We start from the raw sequence: 18,905 nt of genomic DNA, 5'->3' as shown, positions 1-18,905 counted from the left end.
TCCATAGATTCTACAACCTCAACCGTCCTTCATACCAAAACACGCCAATTGACCACAGACACATCTCGGTATGCATAGATGGTTGGCGCACGCGACTCCCCTTCCTTCTCTTCCCCATGCAGCACCCCCATCTTTCCAACAATAGTTGTCATATGCACATACACAGCGAAAACGGCAAAAAAGAGAGAGAAAAGCATACCTTCGTCCCCCCAATCGCCGCCCCCTTCGCCGCCTCCCAAGCCGCCTGATTCGTCTCGTCGTCCTTTGTCAAACTACCATGTTGTCTCACCATGACGGCGTTGTGGACATTGATCTCTCAATCGCTCTCTTTACGTTGCTGAGCAAAACACAGATTGTATCGAAACCGCCGACAGTCAAGGGCGTCTCGTTGGGCAATGAGACGCGATGTTTGTTGATAATTGGATGAAAGATACGGAACGCAGACGCGAACATGTGCGGCATCGGTGATGTCAGCCTACATTTTCGGCTGAAGCTCGGACGTGTGAGCTTGTTTAGTGGGGGTGGCATGTGGGGTACTGCAGGTGTACATTCCAGCTCACGATCGAGAACGCCTGTTCACCGTATTGATTGCTAGAAGATTAGATGCTGGAATTAAGAAGATTCTCGAATGTCTTTGTTGATTTGGTTATCTATGGTATCACAGAAGCCCCTCCCAACTCCCAACCGTTATCCAAATTGATATGCATATTCCGTCCCCCATCGTATTGTTGCATGCAATGACGAAAGAACTAGAAGATAAAAGTGAAGAAGAAGAAGAAGGACACAACGCCGAATGAGCCCCCTAGTATCTCTCGCAAGAGGGCCGGTATGCAAAACAAACTTCTATATATACATGGGCGGCGATCGTAATCGAAGGTGGTGAGCGTAGGCGAGTATGGAACCTATGTCGGTACCATCTCATCACCTCGTCGGAAAAGGAAAAGCCCTCCTATTCTCCCCAAAGCTCATCTCGAGCTCCTTCTCCAACGGCGTAACATCATAATCCACCACCTCGCTCCTCGGCGTGCCCGTCCCCGGCGTATTTAACTCCGGAAGGTAAAACTCGGGGGTATAGACACCCAGCTGAGGAACATCCTTCTCACTGGGCTTCGACTTCGACTTCGGGCTGTACATATCCATTCCCATTCCCAGCTGGACATCCTTCTCCCGTGTAGGCGTGCTTTCAATGGTGACTTTCTCGAGGATTTTGCCGAGGCTGTTTGCGGTGTCGGGCCGCTCAAAGTCTTCTTCGTCGACGTCCATGGCCGTGGGGATGCCGTGGGCGAGGTTGTGGTTGCGTTGGAGGTATTGCTGTAGTCTGTATTCTTGGCGAGCCCAACTCTCATCTACAAGACCAAGCGCAGCCTTAATATCTTGATCTGAAAGGCCCATGGGGTAGTTTGGTTCTTTGGAGGACTTGCCGCTGACGACGCGGTTGGTGAGGCGGCTGCGGACGGAGGATGATTTTGAGGACGTGGGGAGGGAGACGTCGTCGCGCATGGATTTTACTTGGTCTTCGGTTTGCTTGAGGGCCATTTGTCGCGATTCTTGCATCGTGGGGAGGAAGAGGAGGGTTGTGTTGCGGTGGAGGGCGTTGACGAGGTCGGTGAAGCCGGTTAGGGCTATGCCGTTGTCTTCGCAGTAAAGGTATTGGAGGGTCGTGTTTACTTTGAGGACGTCGGCGAGGGTGCTGGCGCCTTGGACACCGAGCTTTTGATCTGCTGCTGTCAGTCGTCTGTCACTAAGTATGGATGTATGTAAACTCACATCGGATGTACAAGGCGCGCAGGGTTTTGTTGCGCTGCAACCCCCGTAGTGCTCGGTTGATGCCAACACCGAGCTTGGTCGTCTCGAGACGGGAGTCCTCTCCGGAGATGTCAAGCCATTCAAGGCTAGTATTATCAGCAAACATCTTCTCCATCGCCTGACAAGTCTCTTCGGAGGCATCGCATGGTAAGGATGCTCGTGAGATATCAAGCTGTCGAATCGTGTTATTGGCGGCCAGCGCAAGTATCATCTTACGGAAGTCGGCGTCCTCTTCGAACTCTAGCAGGCGGAGGGTGAAGTTGGACGGGGCGAGACCTTTGGAGATCGCCCTGGTCAACTTGTCCAGGTCTTCTTCGATGTGGTTCTCGCTGACATCTAAATGTAACTCGCGAGCTTTTCCAGGGTGCTCGGTCATTGAGTGCAAGAGGTAAGCGATGTCACTTCCAGTCAAAAAGCAATGATCCAATCGTAGTTCACGGAGAGCTGACGATTGTTTGTAGTTGACAAGATAACTACGCGGTGGTTAGCAGGGATGGCAGCATGGTAAGTAAGTGGAACTAACCCAGCTATTGCGTCGACCATGGCGGAGTTGAGCGAGGTGCCGCTCAGTATCAACTCCTGTAATCTCCAGCCAGCAAAGGTTTCGACCGATATCAGCGACTCAAGGCCCGACGAGCGCGCAACATGCGACAGGTTGAGTCTGGTGAGGTATCCAAAAACGCCAATTTGAGAATCGAACATGCTCGGTGACAATCTGAACGGGTTCGACGATAGATCCAAGGCTTCAAGGGTGGTTTCTTGCGCGCGGATCGCGTCCAGAACAAGAGAAAGCGACCGGTCCGTAAGCCCACACCCACTCAACTCAAGTCCGCGGAAGTGGCAAGCCCGCTCGACACCTGCTGCGACGAGGTAATCCAAATCTGTATCTCCAAGTTGTATTTTGTTCAATGCTATCCAATCGACATTGGTGGTCTGGTACTTGCATAGCGGAAACAGGGCTTCCACAATGCCGCAACCCTGATCTCTCGCACTGCCTCTAGATTCCCCGTGGTCTCGAGGTTTTCTTGATATGCATGAGGTAAAGTCCATTCTCCGCAGCTTTCGGTTCGTTAAGGCCAGAGCGCGGATCTCTTGCACTAATAGACAGGACCGCTCCAGTTCTTCAATGTCCAGCCGCGCATACGTGCCGCGTTTTGTCTTGAGGCAAAGGTGCTCAGCGCCGTTGGGATCTTTCAGTCCATTCAAGACATCCAATTTTACATCTTTGAATGAGATACCGCCAAAGGTCTCGTTGTAGCGCAAGGCACGCATGACGGCGAGCAGCTCGAGGGTATTGTACTGGGCTCTGCGCAGTCCGACCGGTGGTAGTAGCTCGAAACGTGGTGCATCCTCGGCAGGGTAGGTGATCTGATAGCTGATGTTCTCTGGCTGTACATCGTAAGCAACACAATATCCAATCAAGGTTCTATCCAAAGAATCTTGGTCCATCGGATGCGGGCTTTCTTGTCGAGCAACGTCATGATACACCTCGTCTGGGACAAGGAAGTCAAAAGGTCGCGTCTCCCACTCAGGTCTGAGACTAGCTTCTATGGATCGCAGACGGACGGCGATATCCCGCGAAGCTAATGACGCCAGATGGAGAACTTTGGGACGTTCAAGCGGCTTTCTGTGTGCTGTTAGCGGCATTCTCATAGCACAGGAGGGTACCCACCGGAAGGTTAACTGGAAGGTATCGTCGATTTCGGTCACGCATACTTCAGTCAGCGTTAGGATGCCATGCGACGACTGGGTGCTATGAGCGGCCAGTGATGGACTGGAAGACCGCTGTGAGGATGGTTTGAACAACGGGATAATGTGTACTTTGTGCACACCAATAGCAAGGAAACATACTGAAGCAGAAACTTTGGCAAGATCATCAGTTGAGGCTCTCGTCGTTGTCTTTCCTTGCGGTCGGAGAACGACTTTGTATATGGCGTAATGTGGAGGTACATAGTCACGTTCTGCTTCCACGACACGCGCAGCCAGATGGGAGTTGTGTGCGGAGATGGGCTTCGCGTCAGACAGCCGTGCCCTATTCGCTGCTTCTCTTATGGCCTTGAGCCATGAGAACATCTCTTCTGGGTCCCCGAACTGCAGAGTCATGGATGAGGCGTTGTTCGTCTCGTCGTCCAAATAATAGAGTTCCAGCGCAAAGTGCGGCCGACCGTCGTCGAGATGGTATACGGCAACGATATGGCGTAGGGGTATGCCTTGGTGGCGGTCTCCAGACGATTCCGAAGCCATAGACTGAAGCTCGTGGGACGACCCGGTCGAGGGGCTGTGGCTGTGGCGGTAGTAGCTCATGCGGTTGTTCGGCGAAGGTATCCTGCGCTTGTTAGTCTTGGTATGAGCCACTGTCGACACTGGAACGCACCCAGGAAATGCTTCGATCGCTTTCGCGTGGTTTTTGAACCGGATGAGATGCTTCTCGGTCAGCACCAGGTATTCCCTCTTCTTCCTGAACATGGAGCTGCTCGTCTGGACCTCGCCATGCTGGAGCACCTGGCGATCGTGCACGTCTTCCCATATGTATTCTCCAAAGCCAGTCGATGTTCGTGTTGATGTTGCCGAGAGAGGCTCGGGATCGTCGTCGGCGGAGAGTTTGTAGCCGCGGAAGGAGCTGAAGACGGAGCTGGCGCGCTTGAGGCTGTTTTTCGAAAGACTTGGCCGCTGCCCATCTATCGTCTCCCTGACGTGACTGCTGCCCGCTACCGTGCTGCCGTTGGTCGAGGCGGTCTCGGTGTACTGCGACACATCGGACAGGTTGGACATGAAGGACGCCGTGCGCCGCTTGCGCAGCAGATTCGAGGGCTGCGATTCATCTTTGTTGCTTTGCGACGCGAATGCACTGAGGGAGCCGCGACCAAAGATGCTCCTGCGTTTGTCTTTGGACATTCCGAGATTCCTGATCGGCGCGCGCAGCCCAGCACGAGCTCGGCGACACAACTATCGCATGCAGAGGGGCTCCTGGGGGAAGGAGGCAATTGTCGCGTCGGGAGATGGGTTCGGAAGAGCTGCGGTGGAAATTGGGGCAGAATAGCAGGGTTGGGCACAGAAAGGCGGTAGGGCCAATCACGGTGAGGGCGCAACGCGAGACAATGCGGAGGTCAACGGCGGAGCAATTAGGTGCAGCAGCAGATGCAGCAGGTGCAGACGGCGGGCTCGGCTTGGGGCGGGAGGGGGTTGGCAGGCGTGCTGTAATCACGACGTCGCATCATTCCGTGGCATGAGGACTGAAGACGTGATTTCGCCGGCCGTCTGCAGTCTTGTATGGTGCTGGTGCCCGTTCTGCCAGTGCGTAGAGGCGACGGGCTGCTACACACCGGCCCGACAATCACACGGCGTTTGCAGGGAAATGACAGGACAAGATATACGCAGCGCAGTACGGGCGAGATACGACGAGTAGGGGTGGATTCCAGGTGGGTCTCTGGTATCTCGTCGCATTCCACGCGTCCACTCCTGGCTGTACGTCACATGGTGATCGCAATGATCGCCCGGCGTTAACAAACGCCGACATATTTTCTGTGCAGTCGCGACCGAGCGTCACCTCCATCGTGTGTGCAACGCCACCCGCACGCTCACGCCGCCCCGCCCCTCCAATGCTGCGTCGCCAGCTGTCGCCAGCCGCGCAATGGCACAGGACGCCCGTCTGCCTCTTCTGCGCTGCCCGCAGCCAGACCCGACTGAAAAACACCCGAGCCGCCCCATCCAAATCCAAGCCAGTCGCTCCCAGAAAAATCGCGGTCAAGAGGAAGGGAAAGAGCTCCGATAGCCAAGAAGAAACTGTCAAGGCGGAAGATGGATCCAAATCCCTCATCGAGGCTCTTCTGGGTGACAAGAGGGCAAGAAGACAGAAACAGGACGAAGAACGAGAATCGATTCCCATCAGCGAGATGTTCCCCGACGACCTCAACTTCGAGGAGATCAAGGTCGGGAAGCCACCCGTGCCCATGCTATCGTATGGCCTCGACCGCGTCCTCTTCAACCCCGGTGTATATCGCCTGCAGGACCCACGCTCGCGAGTGTACAACTTCGATCCCTACCTCGAGAAGATCATGCCGGCGAACGAATTCGATTTTGAAGCGCTGAGCGAATACAAGACCTCCTCCAAGGATGAGACTCTGCTGGCGTTGACAAAGCAGGTTGGCACAAAGTTCACAGGTTCCACCTCGAGTATGTCGAGCATGCTCCAGCACTTCCACTACGTCCTCTCAAACTTCCGCAAACTGAACCACGGCATGCTCTCCCGCCAGTTTCCTGACCCTACGCCCAGATTCTCCCGAATCACGCTTGGCCCCAGTGCCGTCTTCCTCCGATACAGGGACGGTATCTATGCCTTGGACGCCGACAAGTCTTACGATAGCCCCAACATCATGAGCTGGCTGGGTCACTCGCTAGAGAAGCTCCTCACAACCGAACGCAGCGAATTCGAAAAGTTCAGAAGGTCCAACCCAGAAAAGGCAGCCGTCGAGAAGGAGGCTGGCCGATGCTACCACTACTCGAAGCAGGGTAATCTCCTGATGCGCTCGCAGCTGGATGCAATCGATCCGCGGTTACCTGGGACGGGTGTCTTTGACTTGAAGACGCGAGCTGTCATCTCAATCCGCATGAACCACAAGGAATACGAAGAGGGCGCTGGCTACCAGCTTCGTCACAATCTGGGCGAGTGGGAGTCGTTCGAGCGCGAGTTCTACGACATGACGCGCGCGACCATGCTGAAATACTCCCTGCAAGCCCGCATGGGACGCATGGACGGCATCTTCATTGCTTACCACAACATTGAGCGCATCTTCGGCTTCCAATACTTGAGTCTCTCCGACATGGATGCTGTCCTCCACGGCCAGCACGACACGGTGCTAGGAGACCAAGAGTTCAAGCTGTCTTTGGGTCTCGTTGATGAAATCCTTACCAAGGCCACCGCTGCATTCCCTGAAACAGTAAGCTCTCATTTCACCAGCAGAGGGTCTCCACTAACATTGAACAGTCCATCCGATTACACTTTGAAGCGCGCGAAGGCAAGACGCCATTCATGTACGTGTTTGCCGAGCCCGTCACCGAAGAGCAAGCAGACGAGATACAAAACGCTGGAGAGGCCGCCCAGCAAGAGTTTGCACGACGTGTTGTTGGTATTGGAAAGGACGACCCTATCGCTCAAGCAGCTTGGCAAGAAGCTCAAGACGACGTCGACGAACAAATCGGTGCAGATCAGGCCCCACAGGAACCTACAGCACAAGAAAACGAACCTTTGACCAATGTCGAAGAGTCTACTGACGCCGTTGCCGAAGAAGCTGTCGAGGAGCAAGAGGAGATTGCGGAGCCTGCCGAAGGAGAAGAGGCCAGCGCAGAAGATACCGTGCAGCCCGCATCAGTCCCCAATGGACCTTTGATGGGCTGGACGCTGACTGTCCGCAGTCAGGTCAATGGAGGCTACGTGGACCGACCAGAGCAGCTGAGCGAGTACGACGACTGGAAACTTGAGTACCATTTGAAGGAAATACCCGCGGAAACACGTTGGAAGTTGTACTCAGCGCTGAAGGCGCGAAGACACGAGCTTATCGGACAAGACGAGGAAGCGATCGATAAGAGTCTCAAGCACTACCGAGATGTCATCTCGCGCTACACCAACCGTGGACGCAAGTGGAGAGAGGAGCAAGACAAGCTCAATGACGCGAAGGGCGTGCAGGTCTTCCGGCCGCTTGGTCCTGGCTCAGACGCAGAGATTGCGGCGCCAGGCCATGAAGCTATGAAGGAGACTGAAGGTTCTGACAAGACCGAGGTCTCGCAAGAGCAGGCAGCGGAGGAGCCCTACAGTGAGGAATCTAAGCCAGACGAATCACTTTCCAAGGAAAAGAAGGAGGAAGTCTTAGATGGCTTGCCCTCGGTGCCATCGTAAAGGTGATGGTTTGGGATTTGGCGTCCTTCCCCTCTCTGGGGCCTAGACGGTGAATGGTTACATGACTGAACGTTTTAAAATATAGATGTAAGAGTATATGTACAATCACAAGGATACGGAGGTGTCGATACCAGGAAATGAATAGATAAGAACGAGTAACGTCTTTACCACAATCTTACACATCACTCAATGCATTGTAAGATTCTCCAAAAAGTAATGTTGTGTGACGCGGGGTGGCCAACCGTCGGCCATGAAGCCTGACCCCTGCTCCGCCGGCATTAGTGTTAGCGACATCATCGCTCCGCTGCCCGCATGCTCCTCCGCGAAGCTCGTTCTTCTAGAAGCTCCCCGCCATGCAGCCTCACCTATGAGCGCGACTGCCCACAATACACCCGACCGATACACGCCTGCCTGCTACACCTGAGTGCTGCCGTTTGCTCGTCTTGGCACCTGCGCTGCCGGTTCCACCTCACTTGCGCCGGCTTGCTCGCCGCCCGCCCGCATCAAAGATCTGAACTGCGCCAACATTGCTATCACCACGCACGCTACACCACACACCTAGCAACCATGTCGGACGCCCAAATAGAAGAAAACATCGACCTCCTCTTTAATTTCGGGGTGGAACAGCTTGACAGACAGGAAGCCAGGCAGCTCCTCGCGGTATGTCCAAATAGCCCGCAACCTGTTTGCGCTTTGCGACAAACTTCTAACTACGGGTATAGAACCATGGCAACAATGTCGAGGCTGCTATGGACAAATACTTCAGCAGCATGGACCAAGGAGGTATTTCTGCTTTGAAGACCCATCTGCGCAACTCACAGGCCAAGTGGGACGAGACTGCTTTCGCGGGCGCCGGTTATGGTATAGACGACACCAACGTTCCCAGTACGTCAGCTCAGGCTTGGAAGACTCCCTAGGTGACACGGCTGACAGTGGCGGACTTCAGCATTCAATATTGACTATGCTCCAGGTCTCGACAACTACCCCCATAGCAACGTCAACAGCAGAGCACCCACGCGCCCGCCTTCTCGAACCAGTGTCGCCTCCACACAAGCACAAGCCGGCGATGCGCCCATACAAAGTCAGTGCAGCGAATGCGCCACGAGCATCACGTCGCAAGTGCTGACAGACATTCAGGCATTGAGGGCCAGGAGATGGGAGTTACAGGCTCTGCTAACTTCAGACCGGCTACTGGAGCAAACTACGATGCCTCTCAGTGGGCTCTAGTACCAACCACAACCGAAATCATCGCCGACCCTATCCCGAGCCAGCGAAAGCGCGAAGAAGGGCAGCCCGCTATCCTGAAGCCGTCGCCAAACTTCAACTACCTTCCCAACCTCATTCCTATACTCCATTCGATACCGCTGTTCCGAAACGCGCTGCTGTGTCCGGGCGTACTACGCAATGATTACTGGCAGGGCGACAATTGGTGGAAAGGCAATCCCACAGCAACCGCGCGCATCTTCGAAGACGGCACTGGACTTTCGGAAGCTTACAACCTCGAGATACTTCACGAGACACAGCGACTCATGGCATTTCTAGATAATACAGACCGGATTTACGGGTCGGTCAACGGACTGCTCGAGTCGGAGGCTTGGAGAGAGCAACCACCACTTGACGACCCGGACGACGATTTGCTCAAGTTCCTGGTGACGTGGAGTTTCGCCTTCCAGAGCCAGGTCCCGAATGCCGATTTGAACGGTCATCTTAAATCTACCTTCGACGTCGCTGGAACCACCCAGGAGAGCTTTGTGCTTGACGCCGCCGTCACACGCAATAATCTTCGGCCCGACTTCAACTTATACGATGTCCTGGATGATTCACTTTTCGCTTCGGCTGGAGCCAGTGCGCATATTCGCGAAGCGAGTAACGTGCTGATACTCCGCCTGACCTCATCAAATACCCAGACGTCTGACCTGGGATGTCATATTCCAGCCACCCTATACATCGATCGGTACCTCGAGAAGAACAAACATGTCATCGATAGTATGTACAGCGAGATCACGCAGCATGAGGAACAACTAGTCTCGCTCAAGACGCAGGTGGAGAGACTAAAGTACCACACCCCGAAGAAAGCAGGCGCAAAGAAAGTTGAGTCGCTGCAACTGCTCAAAACAAGCATGACTGCTTTTGAGCCTGAAAGTCCTGGTGGTTCTCCCAAGGATGCGGAAGTACTAGCCCAACTGCAGGAGCTTTACAACAGCATCGAGGGCAAGCTTGCGACCTTGGAAGAGCAGACCGAACAAGCGCAGAAGGCGATTCTAGGCATCTCTGGACGTTTCAAGCCGCGTGTAGACGATAACGCTGACGAAGCCGCAACCACTGACGACCAAGCCATGGATACGACAACCGAAATGACCGAGAAAGTGGAAGAGAAGACCCCAAAGCCCATCGAAATCGTCTACCCAGAAGGACAAGCCCCGGAAGACGCCATGAAGCGCCCATACCAACTCTGGGGCGTAGCTACGCGTCGGGACGTGGTCTACGTCCGCCACCCAGACATCAAATCCGACATCCCCAACGCAACCCAATGGTGGCGTATGCAATACGACAGCGAATCCGCTAATCCCGTCATTCGCCGCGACCCCCTCTCCCTGCAAGAAGTCATCGAGCGCGCCACAACCGAAGCCGGCTCCGCCCTGCTCGTCTACGCGAACGAAGACGCTACTGCCGCCGAGCCCCTGCCGCTGCCCAAACCCCTCCAAGACTTTGCCAAAAAGGACAACCTCAACTTCCTCCACGAGTTACAGGAGAATGCTACAGGTTGGGAAGGTTATGGCGATTACGGCAACACAGCAACAGGCGGGTGGGATAACACCAACCCCCCTGCCTTTGAAGACAACGGTTGGAGTGAGATCAGCGCTAAAGAATTCAACAGCAGCAGCCGTCCGCGTAACGATTCAAACATGAGTTCCGCGACGCTAACACCCAACACGGAAATCGACGACGACGCGCCTGTTACGCAGGAAATGGTCGAGACGAACCGTGGTGGTGCTGGTACTGGGACCCTGAGCAGCGCCAGTAGCGAGACGGTTGGTCGCGGCGATGACCTCATGGATATCGATGCTGGAGCGAACGAGAAATTGCAGAGTCACGTCAGGTTCTCGGATGTGGATATGGAGGATGTGGATAGTCAGGATAGGGCGAGGGTGCAGCGTGTGGATATTTCGGAGAAGAAGGGTGGTTAGGAAGCACCTGGCGGGGTACCTGATAACTGGGATGACTCGGATTGGTCGGAAGATGAGCAAGATATCGACGATGTGGTTAATCCAGACGAGGACGAGGACGATTGCGACATCGATACGTGGATGAGTCGTCCTTGAGAATGCGGATGCGGATGCATAGCGCGGCGTTTTGGGATGGCGCTGTTATGTTAGCGGCATGATTGGATCTCGGTGTTAAGAAGCGAGGGTGCTTGGTTTAGGGAGGTCGTGCATTGGCCGGTTAGGATGACTGGTCAGTTAGGATATCCACGTTCCATGGTTCCAGAAGCTGAGTTTTTTGCATGCGCACATGTGATGAGGCTAAGCTGGAGAGTATATAAACTGCGCAGTTCCTTCCACTTCTTGCTTTCTTGTTCATCACACTTCCACATCCCTTTTTACCAAAATTCATACACGATGATCTCATGGTTGCCCTGTCCTCCCTTCTTTTCGAAAAGACCACCAGTTACCACCATTTTTCCCAACTCATTCCGAAAAATGCACGGTTTATGCACATATGGCGCTGTCCTCGCCATGCGAGCTCAAAACATCGAAACGCATACTCCATGGACCTCGCCGTCCGGACACCAAAACGGACCCGATAGGAATGCATGGTTCTCCTGTTCCGGGCGTCCAAAAAATTCTCCGACGATTCTGTTATGGTTCCTGCTTTCGGAACTTCGAAAACACGATTGTCGGAATTCATGGGCTGAGCTGAGGCTTTACACACCTCACCACGACATTGCTCGGTGTTCCCGTTCGACCTCAACGAGGGTGCGTGGCTGTCTGCCGAGCTCAAGCAGTTCATCTTCGGGCACTCATACCACCATGTGCTTGTTGGAGTTCGAAAACCACATTCTTGAAACTCATGTGCTGAGCTGAGCCCTTACACACCTCACCACGACATTGCGCGGTGTTCCCGTTCGACCTCAACGAGGATGAGTGGCTGTCTGCCGAGCTCCAACAGTTCATCTTCGAGCACTCGTACCACTTGCGCCCACGTTGCCATCAAGCGTACAGCTCGATCTGTCCGAAAAGACATTTGTAATAGCATATGGGTTTGTCCATCGAAGAAGATCAGGAAGAGTACAATGAGTTGAGATCTGCGGACGCGCGGGAATATAAACTTCCCTCGACGTCCCGGTTTTTCTCTTCTTCATCACACACTCCGGTTCCTTGTTTACTAAAAACTATCGCCACTACTACCTATGGTTCCTGCCTTTCCCACCAAAACGCTTCTTGAACTATGCCATGAGAGATCGCTCTTCCAGCCTCTTCTTCCGAGAAGCACCAGGAGAACTGGTATGTGCGAGTGCGTCTTCAAAAATCCTAAACGGACTTTTCCATGTGCGGAGAAGACCTCTTGCTGCTAAAACAGCACCAATAACCCGTCATGGTGCCTGTCGTCCCGGCACCTGGAACCTACTTCACACCCTTCGGATCGAAACCGACGAGCCAATTCCGTATGTGTTCGGCAACACCTCGGAAGATACTAGAAAGAACGAAAGCATGCGCAGTTGTCGCCATGGACTTTCGGTCTGGAAAAAGACTTTGAAGTTCAACATGTGCGAGTGGCCTTCTCAGCAGTACACCCAAATCAAGAAGTCTTTCTTCCAGATCGTCATGCGCGAGTGGCCTTCTCAGCAGTACACCCAAATCAAGAAGTCTTTCTTCCAGCGCGGAGAAACCCGCTTCGACCTCGAGGACGTCTTCTTCTATCGACGACACGCAACTCCACCTATGTTTCACGAAAACAATGACAGTAGTGTATCATGGGGTCTGGTTCTTCTGAACGCAAGAGATTCGATCCGACACGACCTTCCAACTCAAAACGCGACCCGATTTGTTTATGTCTGCGCCCCGACTCAAAACGCGACCAGATCTATTCATGACTGCGCTCCGACTCCGGCACACAACAACACAAAGATCGCTTGTTTACTTGCCATGGAGGAAATTGTAAAGCCGTTGTCTTTACACAAAAGATTTGGATATCAATGCTATGGTGTTCTGCTTTTGGTGGGACGGGTCGCCAACGGCACCTTCTGGCGTGCTCAAGAGCTCACCCGCGCTATTGGCCAAGTCTTCAACTGTAACCCGCCTCAGTTCGATGGCTTCCTGCGCTACTAAAAAGATGAGAAGGGACAAGCATGGCTTTTTAGTCTGGAGGAACGAGGGTGCTGGAGGATGCTGGGTTTCTACTTCGATGTATATAAAAGGGCTATCATCTTTGCTTTCTACTACCTGTATTCTACACCTGGGGATTGTGTTCATCAAAAACGAATGGCTATCAACCGATGGGGTCTGCTCTTCTCAAAAAAAAACTACTGCGGAGTTTGATGGCTTCTCGGCCTGGGGCATTGGCATATTCGATAGATGACATAGTACGAATTCAACTCATATCAAAAAACATCATCATCTTATCACATGGCTACAATTGTATGTGATGTTTTCTCTTATTGAAAAGTGGAGGCACTCACCTCATGACCTCCTGCTCTTCTTAAATGTTTTACCCCGGCGCTCCATGGCTTCTCGGACCGAAATAATGCCCAACACGAACGATGGCAGAGCCCGACCTCACCGTCAAATATAAAGCCACCTTTGTCCTTGCCTTCTTTCTTCTCTATTACTCCACAAATCCTAACTTCTGTATACCAAAAGACAAAGCGTACTACTTGATGTCTTTCCGATTTCTTGCCAAAAACTGGTGATATCTTGAACCATGACTGTCCAACCCGAAAGCCTCGAGAACCGTATCGATGACGAGGCTCTACTTCGACTTTAAACATAAAGTCCGCCGTCTTCTCTCTCCCTCCTTTGACTGCCACTCCAAACTTCTGCTTTGTGTATACCAAAACTAAGGCGAGTGGCCGGCATGGTTTCGCGGACTCCTTCCCAAAACAACCGCATCATTGTCCAATGACCTGCAAACACGCCAGATGAAGCTCACAGTACTGGAGATTTGAGAAACTGCGCCAGAAATCCAAAAAGTGGGCGAAAGCTACGGATGTTGCTGTGTGTCGACTGCTAAAATCATGGAACCCGGAACACATGATGGATGCTGGCGTGGCGGCGCGCTTATACCGTATCCCCACCTTGTTGTTGATATAAAACCTATCTTTTTCCTCGCTTTTCTCTTCCTTTACAACACACCTCTACTATTTAAACATACCAAAATAGAACCAGAGGTGAACGATGGCTCTCTGGTCTTCTTCTTTTCCAAAACCGCAATAGCGGACTACGATGACCTTGCGCTCGGCGAAAGACTTTAATATCTTCCAACCTTATCCATACGTTATACCAGATCCTAAAAACACAGTATTCAACTACATGTCGATCGGCGGTGAAAAGCGAGCATAAAGGCCAACATCGTATGTGGCAAGACGTGCCAGAAAAAGTTCCCAATATATCTCATGTGCGGTTGAAGTCGGCAAAAACTATCATCTTCGACACATGAGCGCGCAGCGGGAGGACTGTATATATAGACTTCCTGTTTTCGCTGCCTGCTTCTTCTTTATCCGTACATTCCTGTTCCGCAGATCCAAAGCGTGGAAATGATGATGCATGGCTCCCGGCTTCCCCGTCTCCAAAACACAAATGAAACCAGAATATGGGGTGCTGTTGGAATTCGCCAAAAGCAGTTACATTCAAGTTGATGAGCGGCCATCGGGAGGAGTGCATATGTAAATGTCCCCTCTTCGCCGCCCTTTTTCTCTTTATCTACGCATTCGCCCTGCGGATATCCAAAGAACCAGTTCGAAGGCTCATGGTGACCATCTTGTCGCTCTTCTAAAAGAAACTGGATAAACTACTCTGGTGTGCTGTTGGAGATATCCGAGATATATACGCTTCAAAATCATGAGCGCCGTTCGGGAGAGGTGTATATAAATCTCCCCTTTGCGCCGTCTCCTTCTTTCTCATCTACGTATTGCCAATTCCGCATCTCCAAAAAACTCTGGAGCACAGCTTCATGGAAAGTGTCTCTTCCCTCTTCTAAAAACGTCGACAAGCTGGCGATGGGGAGCTTGCGGGCTTTGCTGCGATCAAAACGGGCGTTCAAGATCGTGATGAAAGCGACGAAGCTGTCCAAAAATGCTATGCGATGAACTCATGGCCAAAACTCCGGTCTGGGGGACTCAAAATACGGCTTCCTTCGCGACATGCGGGTGCGTTGGGTGTGTTGAAAGACTACACCAATGTCTTGATGCTTGCCTCGTTCTGGGATTCGTTTGCTGTGGGTGTATAAATCCTGGCTCAAAGATTGTTCTCTCCTTCTTTAATCACCTACGTTGTTTTTGTTCAAACTAAAAACTGCGATCGGTTGATGTCATGTTCTATTTGTGTCTGGTCTCCTAAAAGTAGCAGACAGCAACAACATGCGTGCGAAAGGTGTCGAAGGAGAGGCTTTTGGAGGCGCGAGGCTTATACCAAGCTATTGCTATCATCCAAAGGCTGGAGTCAGTAGTGATATCGTTGCCCTGCTATATTAGGGCTAGCATACAGGAAGACTTCGAGAAGAACACGCGTGTATTGCCCGGGCTCAATCGTATGCTTGTATTACGCTAACCCGATCTATCATGAGGTCGTTCTCGTCATCTCATCTGGCTCATTCCAACGTCATTACTACCCCCTCCTCGGACCCCTCTTAACCCTGCATCTCGATTCCTCCACTCCCGTGGATTACCTCACCCGTACAATAGCTCCCCAACGGGCTAGCAAGATGCACATAACACGTCGCCATCTCGACCGGCATGCCCGGACGATTCAGCGGGCAAGCGCCCACACCCAAGCTATCCATCGCATCAGCCGGGTTATTCTTCGTCGCCGGCTGCAGCGGCGTCCAAATGATACCGGGTGCCACAGCGTTAACACGGATTCCGTTTGGCGCTTGCTGCTGCGCAAGACCGCGGGTGAAAGTTACGATGGCGCCCTTTGTGGAGGCGTAGTCGAGAAGCATGGGGTTGGACATGTAGGATGCGACTGAGGCGCTGTTTACGATGCAGTCGCCGCGCTTCATGTGCTTGAGCGCGTATTTGGACATGGCGAACATGGAGATGACGTTGGTGTGGAAGGTCTTTTCGGTTACGTCCAGGTCGATTTCGGTTATGTCTGTGCAGGCTTCTTGCATGGCGGCTGTTGGATGTTAGCACGCTGGTTCGGAAGTCATGTGATAGTTATGGTATCTTACCGTTGTTGACTAAGACGTTCAGCTTGCCAAAGACCTTCATGTGTTGCTCGACGGCTTGCTCGCAATTCTTCCTCTCCCGTAGGTTAAGTTGCATAAGGTTTGCTTTGCGGCCGGCTTCTTCGATCTTCTTCTTGACGTATTGCGCATCCTCCTCCTCTTCGGGCAAGTACACGATGCTGACATCGGCGCCTTCTCTTGCGAATAGGATCGCTACAGCGCGTCCGATACCAGAGTCTCCACCCGTGATCAACGCGGCCTTGCCTTGCATCAAACCACGACCTTCATACTCTTTGAGGTAGGGTTTCTGGTTTTCGTCCCAGAACTCGAGACGCGACCATTCTGCTTTTTGGTCGGTCTTTGCGTCTAAACCAGGGCCGCCTTCTTGGTTTTGAGGTGTGATCTCTGTGGCAGGGTATGCGGTAACTGGGCCCTTGTTGTCACTCATCTTGGAGGTAGTGTGACTAAAGGTACGTGTAATTGGCCTGAATAGGGTAGAAGAGGTGATTGGCTTCCGGAAAACAAAGTTCGAAGATCTGATGATGGTTGTTTTGAACATCTCTGTCGATCGGGGGGTAGTAATTGTAGGGGCCGGTTTTGGTGGGGTTGGGATTTGATGCGATCGTCATCGAGCGTCATCGTAGTAATTCAACACCACGTCACGACGCTGAGTCTGGACTGAGGCTTTTGAAATTGTTCATTAACCGGTGCATAGAACTGCGATAACGAGCACACCAGGTGTGCATGGGTTTAACCATCTGATTGATGGATGTCGCGTTCTCTGCTCCAAACGCGTCTGAGTTCCCAGGTGTGCGTGCGTGCACAGATCATCCACGTCGGCAAAGCAACGACACGCTCACAATCGAGGAGAACCTTGAACGAACACCTGCTGGAGGGACGAGGGCCAAGAGTATCGGGTCCGGGACGTATAAGGATGTAGTAACTGGAAGATACACCAGCGACCAATCTTAACTCCCGCAACCAAGCTTCTTTTGCGAAGCTACCTAGGTGATCAGGCCTGGAGCATCATTCTTGCCCCCAGCCTCCCTTCGGCAAGGGTGTAACGAAGGCTTGCACGTCCATGGAATGATGATAAGGTCTTGTTGATGCAGGTCGGTCACCGCAGCTCTTCGACTACCCGACGTCTCGCGTTCCAACCTAAGCCCGGCAAAGCGTCCGCTAACTTTCACGCAAGCTGAATTTTCTCATGACCAGTCTGCGCAGTGGCAGGCCGACGACAGCATTTCGAAACCATGTGCCACGCATTTCATGCAGCTTGAAGAGAACAGAGGAGAAGATGGAGAGTTTCAGGGTCTTGGAACCTTCGCCATGATTCCATTGGAAGGGTGCAGTGGGGGCGCCATGGCCCTTTCAGGGTTAGTCCGACGACCTTACCCCACCGCCCCTGATCCGTGCCGCCTTCCGCTTCCCGTGTCACCTCACCGTTTGTTCTCCGAGTACTCTGCGTCAACGCAGACCCAACCGCCATTGTCTGTGATCCTTGTGAATACTTGAAAGTGCTTCTCGAACAACATTACTCTCTTCAATCGCCATGGACCCATCACTCGAAAGTGATGTTCTAAACCGAAGATCGTTAATTCTAACGTACCGAAATTACAAAAACGACACGGAGTACATCGCTGGTTGGCTCGCATGGACATCGGGGAAATGCGGATACATCAGAGCTATCACCGAGCCTGAGCCTCAGCAGAAAGCGCCGCGGAAGAGGGGAAAGGCAGGCAAAGCTCGTAAGCCAGCCAAGAAGACGCCGGAGCCTGTGACCCCAGCTCAATATCCCATACGCGTCTCCGAGTTCGTAGAGATGGCTGAACACATTGCTTCATTTGATCCCAAGATCGAAGTCCCAGCTGCGCTAGAAAAGGTTTTTGACCGAGTGATCTTAGCTCGGAGCAAAGTGGCCAGTTGGTTTGAGAGGACACTCGACCGATTACGTCAGCAACCACAAGCACTCCTACTTTATCACCGTTCTGGAAAAGGCGGCAAAACTGCTGAAGCCTCTGATACCAGAGACGCCAGTAGTTTCTGAGAACATCAAGCTACAAAACAGGTTCGCCGGGCTTACGGTCGAAGAGACGGACCCACTGGACGAACTCATCACCGAAGTTAAGGAGAAGCAATTGCCCAAAGTCGACCCTATCCCGATTGAGCAAGACGAGGAGAGTCTCGAGCACGACTTCTTCTTCGCTATCGCGACATTTCTTGAGGAGATCTACGACGTGCGAGCATGGATTGTGCGAGAGTGGGATGAATATCGGCAGACAGGTGAAGGTCTCACACGCGCGGCAGTGCTTTCCAATACGGCCGTCGATCTGGTGCGATCTGCTGAGAATCAATTCGATCAGATGCTCGTTCGTCCCAAGAAGTAAGGCTAAGCCATTGTAGTGCCCGTATACACAAGCTGACGGAGATGATTAGATACCCCGCCAAGGATTACCCTGTTTGGACTCTTCCGGCACTGCTTTACGCTCGCATGCACGATTTCTTTTACTACGGCGATGTCAAAGACAATGTCGATAAACTCGTCAAGCCGTCTATGAGAATCCAGACAAACGATCATTTGTGCGAGCAGGAGACATATTGCATGTGGCACGTCTATAGCGGCCTAAAGGTATATTTGTTATCACAGACGGGCCCACTTCACACTCGACAATCTCACATAACGCGAGAGTCATTCGCTAGTGACGCAGACAAAATGGCGCTGGAGGTCTTTGAGACCCTGGAATGGGCTTAGTTCTTCGACGTCGCAAGTCATCTCCATCTGTCTCATTTCGCCGTTGACGAGACTGCTCGGGGTATCAAA

The 18,905-nt window shown here is 52.6% G+C and overlaps 5 protein-coding genes across 5 annotated transcripts; 3 read left to right on the top strand and 2 right to left on the bottom strand.

The window, feature by feature from the left end:
• Positions 1 to 921: 921 nt before the first annotated feature.
• Positions 922 to 4,701, bottom strand: J4E92_007909 (uncharacterized protein; the record flags this gene model as incomplete). The annotated part of the gene is made up of 5 exons (XM_051499269.1): positions 922 to 1,718; positions 1,768 to 2,279; positions 2,330 to 3,433; positions 3,479 to 4,132; positions 4,181 to 4,701. The coding sequence occupies 5 exons, from the start codon at positions 4,699 to 4,701 to the stop codon at positions 922 to 924; spliced, it is 3,588 nt and encodes a 1,195-aa protein (XP_051350518.1).
• Positions 4,702 to 5,405: 704 nt separating this feature from the next.
• Positions 5,406 to 7,699, top strand: J4E92_007908 (uncharacterized protein; the record flags this gene model as incomplete). Its single annotated transcript, XM_051499268.1, has 2 exons — positions 5,406 to 6,743; positions 6,791 to 7,699. The coding sequence occupies 2 exons, from the start codon at positions 5,406 to 5,408 to the stop codon at positions 7,697 to 7,699; spliced, it is 2,247 nt and encodes a 748-aa protein (XP_051350517.1).
• Positions 7,700 to 8,266: 567 nt separating this feature from the next.
• Positions 8,267 to 10,887, top strand: J4E92_007907 (uncharacterized protein; the record flags this gene model as incomplete). The annotated part of the gene is made up of 4 exons (XM_051499267.1): positions 8,267 to 8,359; positions 8,422 to 8,584; positions 8,670 to 8,780; positions 8,837 to 10,887. The coding sequence occupies 4 exons, from the start codon at positions 8,267 to 8,269 to the stop codon at positions 10,885 to 10,887; spliced, it is 2,418 nt and encodes an 805-aa protein (XP_051350516.1).
• A 4,657-nt stretch (positions 10,888 to 15,544) lies between these two features.
• J4E92_007906 (uncharacterized protein) lies at positions 15,545 to 16,532 on the bottom strand (the record flags this gene model as incomplete). The annotated part of the gene is made up of 2 exons (XM_051499266.1): positions 15,545 to 16,032; positions 16,088 to 16,532. 2 exons carry the CDS (start codon positions 16,530 to 16,532, stop codon positions 15,545 to 15,547), a joined length of 933 nt encoding a protein of 310 aa, XP_051350515.1.
• Positions 16,533 to 17,636: 1,104 nt separating this feature from the next.
• On the top strand, positions 17,637 to 18,471 carry J4E92_007905 (uncharacterized protein; the record flags this gene model as incomplete). The annotated part of the gene is made up of 2 exons (XM_051499265.1): positions 17,637 to 17,945; positions 17,989 to 18,471. The coding sequence occupies 2 exons, from the start codon at positions 17,637 to 17,639 to the stop codon at positions 18,469 to 18,471; spliced, it is 792 nt and encodes a 263-aa protein (XP_051350514.1).
• Between the last annotated feature and the right edge of the window lie 434 nt (positions 18,472 to 18,905).

The sequence above is a fragment of the Alternaria infectoria genome (genome assembly GCF_024043175.1).
Source record: "Alternaria infectoria strain BMP 0036 chromosome Unknown scaffold_14, whole genome shotgun sequence".
Lineage (NCBI taxonomy): Eukaryota > Fungi > Ascomycota > Dothideomycetes > Pleosporales > Pleosporaceae > Alternaria > Alternaria infectoria.
The sequence above is the reverse complement of the archived record's forward strand: the minus strand, read 5'-3'. Positions and strand labels throughout refer to the sequence as shown.